This window comes from Aotus nancymaae, unplaced genomic scaffold (assembly GCF_030222135.1).
Source record: "Aotus nancymaae isolate 86718 unplaced genomic scaffold, 86718_ANA_hifiasm-v0.15.2.pri h1tg000046l, whole genome shotgun sequence".
Lineage (NCBI taxonomy): Eukaryota > Metazoa > Chordata > Mammalia > Primates > Aotidae > Aotus > Aotus nancymaae.
In genome coordinates, this window is record NW_026988460.1 from 31154633 (window position 1) to 31174979 (window position 20347).

Sequence of the window (20347 nt, forward strand, 5' to 3'; positions counted from 1 at the left end):
TGAATAGTAAAATGGTTAAAATGGTAAATGTATGTTATACATATTTTGTATATTTTACCATAATAATGAAAAAAAAGGACATAAAGCTGAAGATGGTATGTTTTGTGTGTGTCTATATGTGTTTATGTGATCAGGATTTCTATTCATTGTGATGACCAAGGCAATGCAATGCAGACGCTATGCAGACTAGCAAGACTGCTGTGGGTTGGGGGATCTCGCACACCAACAGTGAGGATGATGGCCTGTCCTGGACTCTCTCGTGTCCACCTAACCTCCAGTAGCTTAGGCCTGGTCCTTCCTGGAAGCAGGGTGCTAACCAAGTTGGTTCTTGTGGAGGCCCTCTCATATGACAAGGGTCTATGTAACTAGTCGTCCTTTATTCTCTCTTCCAGACTCATACCTTGTCTAACTTCAGGCCACTCCCTCCCATGATGCAAGCTCTCCCGTCTTAAGGAAGACCAGAGGCTTCCCCAGTGCTGGGAGGACAGCTACCTTCCAGCATGCTGACATGCATGGCATCATTGGCTTTCTTTGGGACACTGAGCATCACTTCCAGGCCATCCTTGAGCTCCCCTTTCCCTTCTTCGCAGCAAGTTAAAAGTTCCTGGGGAAAAAAAATTCCGGACACAATTAGGGCCAACTCCCCCAGCTTCCTCCCACCACCTAACCCACCAAGGAAATTACAGACCAGCTTCACTCTCTGTAATGGTTCCCTCTGAGCTACAAAGAAAGTGAGGTGAGGTGGGGTAAGGGGTTATCTCCAAGAATTCAACCACTACTTTTCTCCCACACTGAGCTTTCTCAGCCCAATCTAGCCCAAACTAACTCAATCCAACCCAACTCCCAAATTGATTGACCTATAAGTCAGCAACTGAGGCCTTCTCTGTCACTGGACTGCCCTCTTAGAGAGGGGACTACCCCGGCAAAGCACATGAACAGAGGTGCACTATTTTGTAATCCAATAAAGAGACTAAAGAGAAGAATGAGGAGAATAAAGGCAAGATAAAGAGTGTGCTACACAGCACTCATATATCCCTGCATGTCTACTGTGGACATCACTTTTATTTACAAGCCTCTATAGCCTGAACGCTGGCTTCCATCTTACTGGGAACAATCTGAGGTTGGAGACTTAATAGGCTTATGACATTCCAGAATAATAAACTATTTTTAGATCATATGGATCAGGAATTCCTAATCTGGGCCAATAGATGGGATTCTAGACTATTTCATTGTCAGATGAGGTAAGTGCAATTAAGAGAGATGAAGTGATTTTCCTCAGGTTATATAACTCACTGGAGGCTACGCAGGGGCCTGAATCCAAATCTGGCACTTTATCCACCACATCAATCCTGTATCTCCTATATTCTGTCCCCCACTGAGACTTCCAGGGGCAATACCCTCCTTCTTTTACCTCCTGGGGAGCTGGGGAGCATGTCCTTTCTTTTGTATTTCCTCATTGGAGACTCGGCCATCGCCATCCCCAAAAAAGATACATAGTATCTTGTTGGTGGAGAAAATATCATTTCCAACTATCTGGAGAATCATAAGACCATTTGGAATGATTTTTGTTCAAACCAGAATGTTCGCTTTTCATTTTTCCTATTAGGGTCACTGTATCTTGCTCACTTTGACACTGGGAAAGGAATGGTTAAGCAACAGATCTGCAAACTATACTCTCTCCTTGAGGGGGCAAGGGTTGAGTGGAGGTGCCTTTCCTAGAAAGAAGTTCACCAGATCAAATCTTGTAAACATGTTAATGACAGACCTCCTCACAAATAACCTAATGGTACTTGCTAGCAAGAGAGGACTTAACTAGGAAATGCTTTTTAATAGGATAAATCTGGTCTGTCTAGGGCTTCTTACAGTAAACAATCCTAGAATCTGTGGCTTTAGAGGCATGGCTCTCTGGAAGGTGTCACATAAGCTATGCAACTATCTAAGTAAAAAGGGAATATCCTTAATGAGCAAATGGCTCTTTTCAGGGCAAGCCATACAATGTGACGCACATAATTTACAGACCTTGTAGATCAGTCTGGCCACAGCATGTCCTGATGCTGCAAGAAAGGACGTGGAGCTGCCCTGGTGGTCCTGGCCTTTTTCCCTGTGTCATCTCTGCCTTGGAATTACTTGTATCCTTGAAATTATGAGTAAAGCTTTATACTTGGTAAGATATCTAATTAGCGAGAGTCTGATATAAAAATCTAATCATTAGTGTTATCTTGGATACATTTCCATAGGGATAAGGGAGCTTTGAGTGTCCAAAGAAGAAGTGTGCTACCTAGATCACATGTTTGGGAGGGAGATGTGATCAGTTCTCAGCTCTGTCCTTGGCTCCAGTCTGTATAATGTCATCCTTGTTCAGAAAGTGGTATTTACTTCTGCCAACCTAAAGTTCTCAGATTCTCCCACCCCTTTCCTTATTTTAAACTTCCCAATCTTATTTTCATACATCATCAAAGAAAATCCTGAGGCAAAACATAAGAGAAAAAACAAGAAATATGCTTCAGTTTGTGACAGAAAACACGAATTAGTTTAATCCTCCCTGTCCAAAACAATTTAGCAAGTCTACCAATCTACCATCAGGGTCAATAAATTTTCCCTGATCCTTGCTATACTTCGTGATAAGGAGAAGCCTCCACATTTAATTTAGGATCCTTTCGTAAAGTCATAGCAGATTTACATGAAGAATGTTGAGCACTCTGATATAAAGTTTCTACTTTCATGCCATACCTAAAGAGATGAACCCCAGAGGATACTGATAATTCAATATACATTTATTTGAAATAAAACTGACTTTATGAAAATAAATCCCCTATTATTTATTTATAAGAAAAGCTCAGCAAACTGTTTTTCTCTTACTCAGCAGGCACTCTGCCACTAGCACATTTAAAAGAGACCAAAATTATATACTTCTTTTCTTTTTTTACACAGAGTCTTGCTCTGTCCTGGGCCTGGAGTGCAGTGGCATGATCTCAGCTTACTGCAACCTCCGCCTCCCAGGTTCAAGCAATTCTCCTGTCTCAGCCTCCCAAGTAACTGGGACTACAGGTGCATGCCACCATGCCTGGCTAATTTTTGTATTTTTAGTAGAGACAGGGTTTCACCGTATTGGTCAGGCTGGTCTCAAACTCCTGACCTCAAGTGATCCACCCACCTCAGTCTCCCAAAGTGCTGGGATTACAGGCATAAGTCACTGAGCCCAGCCTATCTTCTTCTTTTTTTTTTTTTTTTGAGACAGAGTTTCACTCTTGCTACCCAGGCTGGAGTGCAATGGCTCAATCTCGGCTCACCGCAACCTCCCCCTCCTGGGTTCAAGCAATTCTCCTGCCTCAGCCTCCCGAGTAGCTGGGACTACAGGCGTGTGCCACCATGCCCAGCTAATTTTTGTATTTTTAGTAGAGACGGGGTTTCACCATGTTGACCAAGATGGTCTTGATCTCTTGACCTCGTGATCCACCCGCCTAGGCCTCCCAAAGTGCTGGGATTACAGGCGTGAGCCACCGTGCCCGGCCTAGCCCAGCTTATCTTCTTAAAAAAAAAATAATTTTATGACTTCCTCACAATCAAAATCCTGCCACTTTTTCTACTTCTTGGCTACCTCCATAGGCACCTCTTCCTTAAAACACTCAATTCTAGAACAAAGGTCCAGAGCCCAACCCTTCAACTGCCTTCAGCAAAGCACAAGCCGATTCCGTCCTAAACTTCCCTCCCTTGTCTGTGCCACATAACTCATCCTAGGGGGCTTAAGCCTTACAGGATTCAAGGGAGAGGTGAAAAGCCATATTTTTTTTAGAACTGCATCTTAGTTGATGTAAGAAGACACTAGCAGTGTGGATAGGTGAGTCAGTATCGGTTTGCCTTTTTTTTTTTTCCTTTTTAAATTTACAACCCAACCAATTCTTGAAAAACCTTTGGGATACATACATTTACTTCTGTGGCCTTAGTGGCATGGCTCTCTTTAAAAATCATAAAAACTTTTATGGTTTTTAAAAGTCTATTAGCACAAGAAAAATAATTTTATTTTACATTTTATTCATTTATTTTTTGAGACGGAGTCTCACTCTGTTGCCCAAGCTGGAGTGCAGTGGCATGATACTGGCTCACTGCTGCCTCCACCGCCGAGGTTCAAGCAATTCTCATGCCTCAGCCTCTGAGTAGCTGAGATTACAGGCACACGCCACCATGCCCAGCTAATTTTTTTGTAGAGACGGGTTTCACCATGTTGACCAGGCTGGTCTTGAACTCCTGACCTCAAGCAATCCACCTGCCTCGGCCTCCCAAAGTGCTGGGATTACAAGCATAAGCCACCACACCCGGCCAACAAAAATAATTTTAAAAGGCCAAGCATTTAGTGGGACAGGAAAGAAGAAGACAATTATACACAAAATCTGGGCTAAGGAGATTCTACTGTAACCAACCACAAAATTCAGTGCTAACTTTTGAATAGCCACAGGTAAAGAAGGGCCTAAGCATCTGTCATTTAAAGATAGAAAGGGTACTCATTTTTCAGGAGAGAGGATTCCTTACACCTCTGTCCTGAGATCTCACAAGAATTTCCTGTGAGTCTTTATATAAGACATTTCAAAAAACAAAGAAGGGAAAGCAGTTTTGCCTGAACAGCTGAGATGTCTGCACACTCTTTTCTCACACTAGTCCTCATAGAGGTCGAGGGTGTGATATCCGATTGTAACACTTTAAGCTGTTTCTGCGGGGTTGGATGGCTGGAGTTCTGGAAGCAGATGCCCGTAGCCTTTTCTAGGAGATGAGGAAGCAGAAGAATTGGAGAAAAGAGGCTGAAGGGAAATGATGTTGCATGGCTCCACCCTGACTTAGAGAACAGAAAAACCCACCAGGGCACAGGCTCTTGCACCTTCACTTCTCTGCTGCCCTCACGCCTCTCATCATGGAACCCTAAGTGCTAAACCAGGGAGATTACCTAGGCTGGGAATGGTGGACTCACTCCAGTATGACTAGAATGGTGGATTTGAAATTAAACTGGTTTTCAGGTTCAGTGAAGCTGAATTACATCAGTTTTTCTCTGAAGTTTTTGCAGGCATCTCTAAACATAAGCTGAATTACATCAGTTTTTCTCTGAAATTACACAATGTGCTTATAACATATCCCCTACTATCCCTTTATCTTTGCATTAAAGGAGCAACCAGCAGGATATTCCAAATGAGGGAAAACTCTACCCCTAAACCTTAAGAGTATAGATGGGTGTTATTTAGCTACCTGTGTCAATTCCCCAGGCTTTCTGTGGAAATGACATTATTTTCAGTGTATCAATGCATTATTATACAAGAAGGATCAACCCAAATTACTTAGTGTTTTATATATTTGGTTACTTAACTTTTAAAGAAAATATTTTGAAGGAAAAATCCAAATCTCTTGGTTGGCTCCAGAAGAACCCCTAACATTTGAGAACCTATAGATATAAGAATACCCTTGTGTTTTAATATGTACCCTTTGACTATTTTCCCTCAAAATCCTCATCATCTTGACATTCACAAAGCAGAGATTAAGGCAATGGTAGGTGCCACCCTGGCCTCTACTACCCATGTAAACTAGCACTTCCCTTAGGCCTCTGACCTTTTTTTTTTTTTTTTTTTTTGACTGAGTCTCACTTTGTTGCCCAGGCTGGAGTGCAGTGGCACGATCTTGGATCACTGCAGCCTCTGCCTCTCAGGTTCAAGCGATTCTTCTGCCACAGCTTCCCGAGTAACTGGGATTACAGGCACACACCACCACACCTGGCTAATCTTTTTGTATTTTTAGTAGAGATGGAATTTTACCATGTTGGCCAGGCTGGTCTCAAACTCCTGGCCCCAAGTGATCTCCCCACCTCAGCCTCCCAAAGTGCTGGGATGATAGGTATGAGCCACTGTGCCCAGCCAGATTCTGATCCTTGATTTCATCAAAAGCAGGGGCTACCAGGAGGAATCTGCTTCTGGAAGGAGGGACAAGAAAGCATCTAGGGGCCAGTCAGTGCCTGAGAAGGCAATTGCTAAAAGTTGTGCAGTGGTAGGTAGGTGAGAAAATGGTCACAACTTATTCCTGCTCCCATTTCTCCCCGTTCTGCCTTAAAAGAGGCATCTGGAATTCTGTGGGATAGGACAGCAATGCCAGTGTGGGTTGAAGTGCTGCTCTAGGTAGAAGAAAGGTCTTCAGGCGGAAGCATTCCCAACCTTAGGGGCCAAAGCTGGGAATCCCTTGGCCCAGGCAGTAGGCAATGGAGTGGGAGGAGGAGGAGAGGGGAGGTACCTTCAGGAGCAGTTGATATTTGGTGATCCTTTGAACAGGCTTAATTAGGTAGGAAGAGATGGAGTTGGCCAGACCATGCCGCTGCTGTATCTCCTATAGGGATGAAAACAAGGTGTAATTAGACATAGAGGGGCATGTGCATATGTGTGCGTTCTGAAAGGAGAGAGGCAGGAACCAGAAGAGAGGAAGAAAGAGAAAAAGGTAGACAAGTATGAGAAAATGGTCTTTGATAGGGAGAGGGGAGTAAAAAGAGAAACAAAAGAGACCAAGATGCATATAGAGAGAAAACAGGAGAGAGAGTAAAAAGGGAGAAAGGTTAGGGAACGAAGCAGTGTGTGAAACAAATAGAAATTGGGCAAAAATGGAGAAAAAGAACAGTAGAAAAGAGAGCAATAAGGTAAATAACAGAGTGGAAGGTAAGGAGAGATGAAGTAGGAGTGAAAGGAAATAAACTTCAAAAAGGGGAGCGAGTACAGGGAAGGCAGAGAATGAGGCTTCAACTTCCATTCTGATGACTCCTGATGAGCCTTTCCCTGCCCTCAGTCTCCTTAAAATAGCAGAAAGATATATCTCTTTAATTAATACCTTCCTACTCTTTAAATTTAACACACTCCAACTTAGGGTCATCACTTTCTTATAAATGTTTCATTGTGATCAATGGCACCTCCTTCATTCTTCAGGTCTCCTAAGCTAAAAATCACAGAGTCAATTTCAGTAACTTCTCCGCTGTTATTTCTGGTGACAAATCCTTCCTTTCCATTTCCAGGGACATCACCTTCATCACTCATTCCCAGGCTAAGGCCATGGCCTCCAACTGCTGTTTGTGCTTCTAATCTCTCCTTTTAATCTACTCTCTAACCTACCTCCAAAATAATCTTCCACTCCCCAAAATCTAGGGGTTATAAGGGTCAGAGAAAGGTATATTTTTGTCCCTACCCTCAAAAAGCTTACAGTCTAGCTGAGAATACTCAATGCACATGAACTAGAGATCAACAAAGGACAATAGGGGAAATTGTACAGCCAATAAAAACAGAGAGAGGTTACTGGGGTTGGGAGTGGCCGGGTGGTTAGTAGAGATAAGCCTAAACCTCACCTGGGGCTTAGAGGTGAGGTGGGCAGACAGGGTGGGTTAAGTAAAAGATTAGAAGAATGACATTCACTCACATCAAACACAAAATGTACTAGCTGAAATAATCATTGTATGGTTAGGTGATGATGAGGATCACAACTGAATGGTACAGAGGATGAACACCCACCTTCTATAAGAAGTGAAAAATATAGTTAGATATGCAAAGTTGGGTCATTGATGGGTTTGAGTTAGGAAAGAGTTAGGATATGATGGTAATTTTTTCAATAAAGCATCACAGATCTTAAAGAGAAAAAACAGCCAAGGCATGGTGTCTCATGCCTGTAATTACAGCACTTTGGGAGGCCGAGGTGGGAGTACCACTTGTGTCCAGGAGTTCAAGACTAGCCTGGGCAACATAACCAGATCCCATCTCTACAAAAAAATACAAAAATTAGCTGGGTATGGTGGCACATGCCTGTAGTCCCAGCTACTTGGGAGGCTGAGGTGGGAGGATTACTTGAGCCCAGGAGGTCAAGGCTACACTGAGCTATGATCATGCCACTGCACTCAGCATGGGTGACAGAGAGAGACCCTATCTCAAAACAAACAAAAAACAACAACAAAAAGAAAAAAACACTTGAGAGAGAGAGAGAGACAAGTTACGAGGCTATTGGAAAGGCCCAGGTGTGTAGACATAAAGTTACCACATGATCCAGCAATTCACGTTCTAGGTATATACCCAAGAGAAATAAAATATATCCATGCATGAACAACCCAAATATACATAAACTGATAAATGGAAAAACAACATGTTGTATAATCATACAATGGAATAATCCTTAGACAGAAAAGGAAATGAAGTCCTGATGCATGAAACAAAATAGATGAACCCTGACAACATTATGCTAAGTGAAAGAAGCCAGTCACAAAAGAACATGTATTGACTCAATTTTTATGAAATGTCCAGGCAAGGCAGATCTATCTGTAGAGACACAAAGTATATATCATTGGTTGTTTGGGGGTGGGAGTTTGTGGTGGAGAGCTGGGGGGTGATAGCTAAAGGATTACAGGATTGCTTTGTGAGGTGATAAAAATGCCCTAAAATTGACTGTAGGGATGGTTGCACATATCTGTCAGCACACACAAAAAACCACTGAATTCATACTTTAAATGGTTGAAATGTATGATATCTGAAATCATCTCTCAATAAAGCTGTTATTTTAAAATAGGTCCAGGTATGCAATGTAGGCGTATGCTCTAAGCTAGAATTAGTGAGAATAAAGCATTGGGAAGAATAAAGAGATATTTTCTTTCTTTTTTTTTTTTTTTTAAAAGATGAGGTTTCACCACGTTGGTCAGGCTGGTCCTGAACTCCCAACCTCAGGTGATCCGCCCGCCTTGGCCTCCAAACTGCTTGGATTACAGGCGTGAGCCACCATGCTCGGCCAAAAAAGAGATATTTTAAAGATAGACTAGATAAGACTTGTTATGGGGCTATGAAGAATAGTAAAGGAGGGAGAATAACAATTTTAAAAATTATTCCATTTCCTATCAAAAATTATTTCTATCCCAGAGAGCAGTAATTTTGTCACCATTTGCCTCTGCCCCAGAGGTGTGTGGTTACAAGACTTGTTTGAGGATGATGGGCAAAACAGCTGCAGCTTGACTGTCTTCAGGCAACAGAACTTGTGAGTTTATCTCGGGGTTTTGGCAAGACAGCACAAGCAACAATGCACCTTTGACACTCTTCCCTCTCTGATGAGAAGCCCAGTTTCAGGAAGGCTGCATGTGGAGCAGCAAGGAAGGGGCCTACATCAGTCAAACCAAACTGAGACATCACACCCACGCTGTTCTCACATTTAGGGTCAAACGTTCTGGATCATGTGAATGTGTAACCCTTTCTAGGACTTTAATTCTCTGTGCTCTCTTTACAGTAATGGATATTAGGAGACTCCCTTTATTAAGGGTTTATCTCATTTATAGAATGAGGGCCTAAAGCATATGGTTCCTAAATGTAGAAGTTAGGGAAACTGTTCTGACGAAATGAAAATAAGTTGCAAAGATTATACCTTTTGGAAAGTTTTGAAAACAATCGGAGAGTTTACTCTCCTCCTTCCCCACTTCCAGGGCAGACTTGAAGAACTCCTACTGGACTGTTTTTCTGGCTTCCATCAGCTTTTCCAACTAAGGTAGAGGCTCACTAGGCACTACATTGGAAATGGGAGACAGGGTGGGAAATTTGGGGATATACCTGACTTATCAAAGCCTAGAAATTGGCTAGAAATGGAGATGTGAGGTATGTAGGACTAAGGGAAAACACAGTCTAGTGCCATGCACTGAGATGTTTACAAATATGAATCAGGCATAAAGTCTCAAGGAGCTCACAGGTGGAGGGAGATACAAGTAATAGAAAGGTATACTGCTAACCTGCCCAAAGGAAAATCATTACAAATGCTATAACAAAGATACAAAGTACAAAGGAAAGGATTCATGCAGGAAGCAGCATGTGACCTTTAAAGGATAGGAAGAATTCTGGAGAGAGAGAGAAAGAAGGATGTGTGTGTGTGTGTGTGTGGGGGGGTGGTGTGGTGTGGAGGGGACACAATCTATCCTAGGCAGAGAGAGCAATGTGAGCAAAGATATGAAGCAGAAGAGTTTGAGGCATGCTCAGAGCACAGGACATGTATGTCAGAAAAGTCCTAAGTGGAAGACAGGACATGATACATTTAAAACTTCAGAAAGAACCTTCTGGATACTATTCATGAATAATCAACAGAAGCATCCTAAGGGAAAAAGATTCTCAATCAGAGGTAATGGTGGTATAGAGCATCCAATATGATACCCAATAATATCAGGTCAAGGAAGTACTTTTCTTGGGTTCTTCTTTGGTACCAAATCTAACCCCAGATATTCCAGTGTGGGACACATAGAGCCATTTCCATATTAATGCTCCATTAAAAAAAATATGTATGTGTTTCTTCATCTGGCTTTCTCTCATTAGAGTGTCATTTCTTTACTGAACATAAGACATTTGTAGAATCACTTCTGTTGAGGCAGTGCCAGGCTAGAAAGATGCTCAGGGAAGGTTTCTTTTGCACACCTGAGTACAAGAACCCTGTTTAAATGTCTTTTATTCTTCACGGAGCCTAGCCCACTACCTTGCATACAGTGGACATCCAAACATGTATGAAAAAAATGAAAACAGGTAGGCAGAAAGATAGATAACCTTTAAAAAGTTCTAAGTTTCTAGTTCATCACTTCTGATATGACTACCAAAATGGCCGTCACTGCTATAGTTGGCCTCTCACTAAACTTTCTTTTTTCCCCAATTTCATCTTTCCCTCTTATTCATCCTTTGAATCCTGCAGGGACCCTTTTGATTTTGCTTACTGTAAAGCCAATACATCACTCTCTTTGGGAATCAGCACTGAATAGATAGATCTCACCATTCACCAACAAGATTGTGTCATCATTCCAAACCAAAGGATATGACAAGGCACACCAGCCTCACTCTTTTCTTGGCTTCTATCACAGCAGAAGTGTTCAGTCCTGGCTGCACATCACTCTCACCAGAAACTAAAATATCCCAATGCTCAGGCCATAGTCAGGCCAATCATAGCAGAACCTCAGGCATGGGATTCAGGATCAGTTTTTTTCAAAGCTTGCCAGGTGATTCCAATGTGTAGCCAAAGTCAAAACAATTGCATTAGAGAAGTGATTCTCAACCTTGACTGGACTTCAGTCACCCAGAGGCCTCCTTAAAACTCAAGTTGTTGGGCTCCCCCTGATAGATTCTGATTTAACAGATGTAGACTGAGGTCCAAGGATCACACTTTTGGAAACACTACGTTTGTGAGAGCTATATATGAAGCAGAAGTGAAATACATTAATCAACAGCTGCATCACAGTGGGCCTGCTCTAAACATGTGCTTTATGGCTACCTAGGTTTGGTGTGGAGGCATGGAGACAAATTTGCCTCATCAAAAATCACATTGGTTGACACAGGATAGGGTAAAACAAAATACAGGCATATACATTTTTGGTTTTTTTCATGCTTAAGGTTTGGAGTGGCCAGTAAAGAAAAATTAGGAACAAAGGATAGCTAAACATCCATTATGCTAAAGCAGAGAAGCATTTCCACCTGCTCATCAGCTGCTCAAAAATGGAAAACCACAGCTTACATCAAAGAAGGTGCCCGCATGCTCCAGGATAAGCTGGTTGGAATCAGGCTTGTTTTTACAGTAGGTGACATACATCTGAAATTTGTCTGCCTAAAAAGAACAAAGATAATAACAGATAAGCATACATTAGTTGCTCCCTTCTGTCCACAATGCTAAAGGGCCCAGCAAGGGCCGTACAGTTAAAACCCTCAGATACCAAGGGCTAGATTTTCTATGGCAAATGTTCTATGCTCATCCAGCCCCCATGGTCCCCTAACAGACATGGAGATGTCTTTCTCCTGTCAGCATGTAGAAAAAGCTTCTGAAACTGAGCTCATTTTAATACTAGTTTGTGCTAGGAAGAATCAGGAAAAGCAACTCATATATAGTGATCTATTCTGAAATTGAACAGAACTTAGTTACTGATTTTACCCTTTTTTGGATTATCTACAATTGTGCTCCCCATCTTGAAAAAAGACAGCATTTGCTCTGAATACAAAGACAAATAATGAAGATAAAGTACATTCTCAGAGGTAGATGTGCTTGTACTCTAAATGTCTCCATTGGAGAGAGGAGAAGGGCATGTCAAGCAACTCTATCATCCCCAACTTCCCAGAGCAATGACGGGGGTGGGCGAGGGGAGAGAAAGCAGATTGACCCCTGGGGCAGAGGCTAAACAATGGTTCCTAACGAGATTTTGTTACTTCAAGCCAGGAACCTTATGGCTGGGTGAAAATTCATTTCTTATTTTCACCCAGCCATAAGGTTACTGGGAAAGGTATGTATATTTTGGCCACCAAATGCTTTTCTTATTTGGTGAAATGCTGCCCATCTCAGAGCCTTTGGAACTTTGTGTTTGCATCCTCTTCTGAGACAGCAGCCCAAATATGTGTTTATTACAGCAGACTTCATTTATGCTAGCATTGTTCTAAGAGCTTTACGTATATTCACGCATCTTGTCCTCATGAGACCTCTACACAGTGAGTTCTATATTATTCCCAGTTTGCCGATGAGAAAACTGTGGCACAGGCTGGTTAAGTGACTTTGAATTCCCACAGTAAGCAGGTAGCAGAGCCCTACCAGCTAACTGTGGGAATTCAAAGTCACTTAACTAAGCAGGGTATCTGACTTTAGGCTTCTTGGTCTTAACCACTTTCTTTCAATACATTATAAACAATTTCTTCTACCCTTCATTTCTGCATTACACTCATATATTATGAGACTTAAGAAAGTCACCTTGGGATAATTCTTGGCAAAAGATGAATATTTTATCCAATCACAAAAATTTTCTGAAACCAATTTTCAGGGCTATATACTACCTAGGAGGTTATTTGTCAACCCGAGGAGATGATGATAAATCATTCTTATGACTGACTGTAAAGGAAATCCACAAATTTCATGAAACAAGATGCAAAAAGTACCCCTTTACTTAATGGTCAATCTTGCCATTCTCTATGTTGGCTGTGCAAGGAATCATAAATTATGTATCAGCATTAATACGAGCTTTGCATTGGCTCACCTATTTAGAGGTAGAAAATGTATTAGAAGAAAATAAGATGGTAGCTGAGCTTTCTGAAGAAACAAGAGTGCTTGAAAGCAAGCATTAAGAGTTCATGAAAAAAAGCTTGTCTGGGAGTGAGGTCTTGAGTTGTGGGACTGGCTGTGATATTTATTACATGTCAGTAAACTAGTCAACCTCCTATCTCATCTGAGATTTTCCCATCTTTAAAATCTAAAACATAAACCATAGTCCTGCCTACCACATAGGGCTGTTGAGAACATAAAGTCTCTGAATCATGAAGACACTTTGAAAGGTAATTAGCCCATTATGAGTGGAAGTTATTATCCGGTAATTATTAAGTAGTAGAACGCCCGACCTCGGGGATTTCCATGTTTGCACTCAGTGTCCTAAGTGAACTTCCCAGGAGATGTTTGCATTCATATATTGTACATGAGCCTGAGTTCAGAGTGGAGAGCCAATGAAGACTAATGTTTCAGTTTGTATAATTAGAAGCTGGTACATTCAGCCCCTTTCCTTGGCCCATGACAATAGTATGAAGGAGGCTGACCACTCATCTTGTGGGTCAGAATAGGGATGGATGCCCAAAAAATCTGTTTTTCTCTATGAAAGAAGAAAATGTAACCAATGGTTAGGTGGAACTCAAAGGATAAACACTTGAGGAGATGGACACTCCACACATTCTCCATGATGTGCTTATTTCATATTGTATGCCTGTATCAACATATTTAGTCTGCCCCATAAACATATACACCTACCATGTGTACACAAAATTAAAGATAAAAAAATTTTTTAAGTCGGTTAGGTGGCTTCCTAAAGGTTTAATTCCCTAATCTGAATCCTGTAACAACAGCTAATGAACCGAGCTGCGATCTCAGCTCACCGCAACCTCCGCCTCCCGAGTTCAAGTGATTCTCCTGTCTCAGCCTCCTGAGTAGCTGGGATTACAGGCATGTGCCACCATGCCTGGCTAATTTTGTATTTTTAGTAGAGATGGGGTTTCTCCATGTTGCTCAGGCTGGTTTCGAACTCCCAACCTCAGGTAATCTGCCCGCCTCAGCCTCCCAAAGTGCTGGGATCACAGGCGTGAGCCACTGTGCCCAGCCTTGTGCCACTCTTCTGATCTCACAATTTTAGAAAGTTCTTAGACAGTTTAAGAGGGAGGTTAATCTTGATGTCTAAGAACTTTTCCCAAGACTTCTCTCAGACCTACTCATGATCCCTCTCGGGAGCCCCTGGTCCTGTGTGAGACAGGCAGTGACACCAGTCCTCAGGTCAGGCACTGAAGAGTGGTGCCACATGTATGGGCAGTGGAGGAGGATTTCAGGTTGGTTACCCAGGTAACAAAGCAGTGTCCCACATCTTCAGGCAGCTGCTCGTACTTCTCCAGCTCTTTGAGGAAGATGCTGCAAGAGGAGAAAAAGACTGAATCAGACGCCTCTGTGCAGCTGACCCCCCACAGGATTGCACCGAGGTCAGCACAACCATAACTTCTCAATTATTTACACATGGCTTCTCTACTGTCTAAGTGATAGATGGTGAGGTGAAGTTTTTAAATGTTGGAACTAATTTCATTAAAATGTAGGTTAATTGATTAATTAGTGCTACTTAAAATAATATTCTTTCAGGGCGAAAACATCTAGGGGTGAAAATAATAATGAAATATTGTATTTGTGTTGGACTTTTTATCAGCAAGTATGAATCTACTTTTTTACACAAGTAATCTGAGCACATCATAAATATTTTAAATAATACAGATATTTCAAAGAAACAAAATAAAATATCACATTATCCCAGAGATAAAGTAGAAAAAAATTCATCCTGCACTGGCCTCTTTCTAATTGTTGGCCTCTGTCTTCCACCAGGAGCCAATTTGTACTAAAAACTATGTGTTAAACAATGTTTTATAATACAAACACCACTAGGAAATAAAATTTAATGGGTAAAAAGTCATAACACATTCCAAAGCTGAATCGAATTACAATTGAATTATCTGCCAATGTGGTTATCTGTGCCATGGCTCCTTTCCAAGTTAATATAAATAATAAATAACTACACTGACTTCAAAATAATGTATTAAATCATTGGTTTGGTTTCAGAGGATATAAATTCTAACAAGCCAGCATTATTATTAGAATGGTATTTGCTTTAAAAAACACAGTATTTTTCAAATAAAAAATAATGATGAGGCTTTGGGGATACGTACTGACAGAGTGGAAATGCTATGATCTTTACAAGGAACAATTTGACAGGATCGATTAAATAACAAATGTGTTTATTTTTTGACTCTGCAATTTTAATTCTGGAAATTTTCCTGTAGTTACATCTACATATATAAGATGATGTATAGACATGAGTATTAGTGATGACATTGTTTATACAAGCAAAAGATGGTCTGTAAAGAACAAGACATTTCAACTATGGCACACCCACAGAACTAAGTACTATGTAGCTATGAAAAAAATACACAGCTCTCTATGATTTCATATGGAAGAACTCTGGGAAAAGCTAAGTGGGAAAAGGTACAGAAGAATGTATAGAATATGCAACTTTTTGTCTACATAGGGATGACATATTCTTATTTCCAACCCAATAAATGAATAAAAGACATTACCACAGGAAAGCAGGTGAAGGAACAGAATAGAAGACAGTGGTAGGTGATACTTCTCAATGTTTACTTTTCTGTCTAATTTTGATTTTAAAATTGTGAGAATGTATTATCTTCAAAAATTGAAGTATAAGATATAAAGTGGTTCTGCTTAACTCTACTACTTACCTGTACCATAGAGGGGAAAAAGGTGTTTGACCAACTCTTCCTAGCTTCTATTGTTCACGTATTTTGGCAGTATGTTTAATTACAAGTGGTTATGGATTTTACATAAGTGTTGCATGTGTTCCTCCTTCAGTGACATAGAATGATGTTTTAGAGCTTAAAAATATATATGTGCAATAAAAAATGTTTGGCAGGTCCTATTTGGAAAGCCAAAATGCTAGTAATAGTTGATGCGCTAACAGATGACTTATTTGTCCATCTGTAATTTTTTTTACAATAAATGAGCACTGCTTTAATAATAAGAAAAAAAACATTTTAAAAAAATCTGGGGGACTCCAAGAAGTACCCAGTTGGTGATCATCATCTTTGTCCTTACATAAGTGATTTTAGAGTATTCTGACCTGAATCATAGAGTAATTATAATGCAATTTGGGCTTCAGAAATGCAAATATGTAGTGCTCAAGGTCAATAAAGTGTCATATTTGTTGCTACTTTTTAAAGAACTACAAGTGGCCGGGCACAGTGGCTCACGCCTGTAATCCCAGCACTTTGGGAGGCCGAGGTGGGCGGATCATGAGGTCAGGAAATTGAGACCATCCTGGCCAACACGGTGAAACCCGTCTCTACTAAAAATACAAAAATTAGCTGGGCGTGGTGCCACGTGCCTGTAATCCCAGCTACTCGGGAGGCTGAGGCAGGAGAATCACTTGAACCAGGGAATCAGAAGTTGCAGTGAGCCGAGAACGTGCCACTGCACTCCAGCCTGGATGACAGAGCAAGACTCCGTCTCAAAAAAAAAAAAAAAAAACTGTAAGTGACACATTTAAACTAGTATGTACTTAATATGACCATTAAAATGCAAATTTTAAAAAGTGCTATAATGTTATAATTGAGGATCACACTTAAGACCCAAAGGGAAAAATATACTCTTTTTTTATTGAGAAAAGAATCAATCTAGGTCATTATCATATATACACACACACAGGTACACATACATTCATATATATACTTATATATATTTAATTCAAAATTTAAAAAATTTAAATAATAGAGATGAGGTCTTGCCATGTTGCCCAGGCTGGTCTCAAACTCCTGAACTCAAGCAATTCTCTTGCCTTGACCTCCCAAAGAGCTGAGATTATAGGCATGAACTGCCGTCCCCAGCCTGGGCTCCTCTCCTTGAAGAGTGGTAAAATAAGTGGTAAAACAGCCTGGATCAGGACATTCCACACAGGACATAAAATTGTTTTATTGTTTCAGAAGTTGCAAGGATACCCATGATGACTCACGGAGAGTCATTACTTATGACCCAAGAACAGTTGGCCTGGTCACTTTAATTTTAAGTAAACAATGATAATTATGTCTAAAGAATTGATCAGTGATAGAAAGACAGTGCTAGCAATTTTATTTAAAATATTACCAATTTAAATAGAGCAATACCCTGACTTTTGTGATAGCAGCTACCAAGAACCTATGGGAAGATGCACAATTTGAAAATCCTCAGGAAACAAAAACGCTATAACCAGAATTAAATGCACAGCTTATAATTTGCATGATGAATGCCTTTCTGTAAAATGAAGGTTTTAACAGCAGCTATCACTAGTTCACCTGTCTACCTACCCCCAGGTCTCACTTTCTTCTCCTCCCACAACTGAGCACAAGTTAAAGAACCAGAGTTCACACTTGGTCACAGTTGCGAAGCAGTCTTTCCTTCCAAAGTCTCATTCCCCTCATCTTTAAATAACAACTTTGCCGAGGCAGGTGGATTACCTGAGGTCAGGAGTTCAAGACCAGCCTGGCCAACATGATAAAACCCCATCTCTACTAAAAATACAAAAAATCAGCCGGGCAGGGTGGAGGGCGCCTGTAATCCCAGCTACTCAGGAGGAGGCGGAGGTTGCAGTGAGCCGAGATCGTGCCACTGCACTGCAGCCTGGGCATTAAGAGCTAAACTCCATCTCAAAAAAGATAAAAATAAAAATAAATAACAACTTTGTGGGAGTGCTTTTAAGGATTTAATAAATCCACAGGTAAAAAGAACCCAACCCAGTGCCTGGAAACACAGTAGACATTAAGTAAATAGTAGTTATTCATGATCAGTGTTTCTCAATCTTAATAAACTCACATTCTCTTTGATAAACACATATATCTGACACTCTTCCCCACTGCTGGAGACATATCTAGGGGGAACTCCCTACCAAGCCCTTGCTGAAAAATCTGCAGCAGGTTACTTTCTACTAAACCATATCCTGGGAAAATCTTGATTGGTTATTATGCAAAAATTGGATTCCAAGGTCACCTATCACTTGTTTGGAAAATGCTCGGCTAAGCTGGTTTCTTTGCTGAAGAACTTCCAAAATTCTATAATATGATGAATTACACTATAAACCACTGAAGTAAATACAATATGCAGTGCTTCCCAAACTTCTTTGTGAGTGCAACACTTTTGGGGCAAGTATCAGACTTCGTCTCAAGAAACGCTCTAGGAAAACTCTGGTTAGTGGTCCCCACACCTGGTTGTACATTGCCCTCTGGGGTTACTATCTGAGTAAATGCATTGTTTAGAAAAACTTCCTGGGTAATTCCCACACATCCAGTCTATAGATCAGCATTTAAAGGCAACTGTCCTGGATTCCAGCATGCTTCCAGATGGCAAATCCTACATTGGCTCTATAGGATTTAATTTAGGAGGAGAGAGTTAAGAATTTAAAAAATATGCTTGTGTCAGGCATATCTATTGAGAAGTCTGAATAAGATAATTATCACCATCTCAATGTAACTGTTGAAAGTAAGTGGCAATATTAAACTCTGTTTTGCTTCTTAATTTGAAACTTATGAAGATGACAGATTATGTAAGTCTGATCAATATCATTCCACTTATCTCAAATAGACATGATGAATTTAAATTAAAGCGTACAGCTCACAACTCTCTTCACAAATGATGGAACATTTCACCTTAGCTGTTCTTTAACAACAATTTGGCTCTTACCACTCCAATAATTACATGTAATAAATTGTGAAGAATGAGCAAAGCAGGTCATTTGTTTGTATGAATGTCTAGGACTCTTTCAGAAAGGAACAAAACTTTTAAAGAAATGTCAAGATCGAAGCAATGTCATCACTCTATTAAATTATTACAATATAATATATTATGCAGTTACTTTATGAGGAAAATTCTTCCCTTTGGCTTTGTACAGAATCCCGGGAAATGAAACTGCTGGCATTCATTAACAGAAAGCTTACTGAGTTTTGTCATTAAATATTATAGAAGCAGGACTATTCCAAAGGTACTGGAGTGGTTTTGTTATTCTCTCTGAAGGTGAATTTGGCCTAGAGTCTCACTGCTTCTGGGGAAGTGTACCCTTCATTGAGGGGCTCACAATCTTGTCAGCAAACAGACTTTACATCAAAGGTGCCGCCTGCATCTAAATGGAAATATCTGTTTGATGACCTTGTGTGTCAATGTGCATTTGCTTGCTGGAATGCCAGAGGTGGCGATAAGGGGAAGGGGCCTGTTGTGGCGATGGGAAAAAGAGGAACAATGTGGAGCATACATTTAAAAATTAAGTTGGAAATGAGGCGGGGAGAAAGGTGTGAGGTTCAGGTATTTGTAGGAAGCCCAGGACATTGCCTTCTTTTCAAAGCAAGTCTGGGTTACTGCTTTCATGCAAGTAGAGCTAGAGATTATGTCTAAAGAATCCAATAATGACCAGGCAGATTCACAGCCTAGAATATAAGAGGCTCTAGACTGCAGGGGCTAAGATAGCTGGTTAGCATATTGGAGCAGATATCAAACTAATGGAGAGTCATGTACACCCAGGGAAAGGTGCTGGATTTTTCATGTAACAGTTCCAGCACAGTTTGATCACCCAGGCTGTCAAGAGAAGCATCTGGCTCTGTCCCTTCATTTCACACTTGACACTTTAGCCCAGGTTAGGGATAAAGAGGAACGGTCTGCAGGGCTGGACTCCCATTCGGCACATCACACTCTCAGCCTCCAACCACAAGCAGCAAAATTTACCTTGCTGCATGGCTACCTGTTGAATATGTCTTTGTCAGTATTTTCTCACTTTGTCTAATTTGTGTAACCAGATGAATAAAGTTATTTGCACAGAAATATACCAAGTTTAACGTTAAAATAAAATACAAAAGTTTTATCTTATACTTAATGTTACTCATCTCCATTAAGGTGCTGTTTAGCAAGCAGGTGTGGATGCTAAGAAATTAGTGTGTAAAACTAAAATTAACGTGACTTTGATATATCCAAACAAAATGTTTAGACTTTGTCTTGCTTTGGGTAATCCCCAATGTCTATAATCAGCCCCAATGTTGACAGCTTACTGAAAACACAAACAAAAACACAGTAACAAGACTACAGTTACATTTGCATAGGGCTCCTCTAATGAGTTCTGCAAGTTACCTCTTCAAATGTGGGTTTGGGGAACCAAAGAAAAATCGCAACAGGTCTTCCCATTCCTCTTTCCTTAACATTTGAATATTAAGAAAATGACAGCTGGATTCTTCAGCTGTGTCACTAATTGGTTTGGACAGATCACAAACCTTTT

At 40.7% G+C, this 20347-nt stretch overlaps 1 protein-coding gene across 18 annotated transcripts in view; it reads right to left on the reverse strand.

Moving 5' to 3' along the window:
* Positions 1-20347, reverse strand: part of KALRN (kalirin RhoGEF kinase) — a 699137-nt gene that overhangs the window by 237778 nt on the left and 441012 nt on the right. For all 18 annotated transcript variants that reach the window (XM_021673991.2, XM_021674000.2, XM_064362131.1 and 15 more), the window contains exons 26-29: positions 14346-14415; positions 11512-11601; positions 6262-6354; positions 493-604 (exon numbers count right to left, since the gene is read on the reverse strand). In XM_021673991.2, coding sequence (XP_021529666.2) covers positions 493-604; positions 6262-6354; positions 11512-11601; positions 14346-14415 — 365 coding nt within the window. The remainder of the gene's footprint in view (positions 1-492; positions 605-6261; positions 6355-11511; positions 11602-14345; positions 14416-20347) is intronic.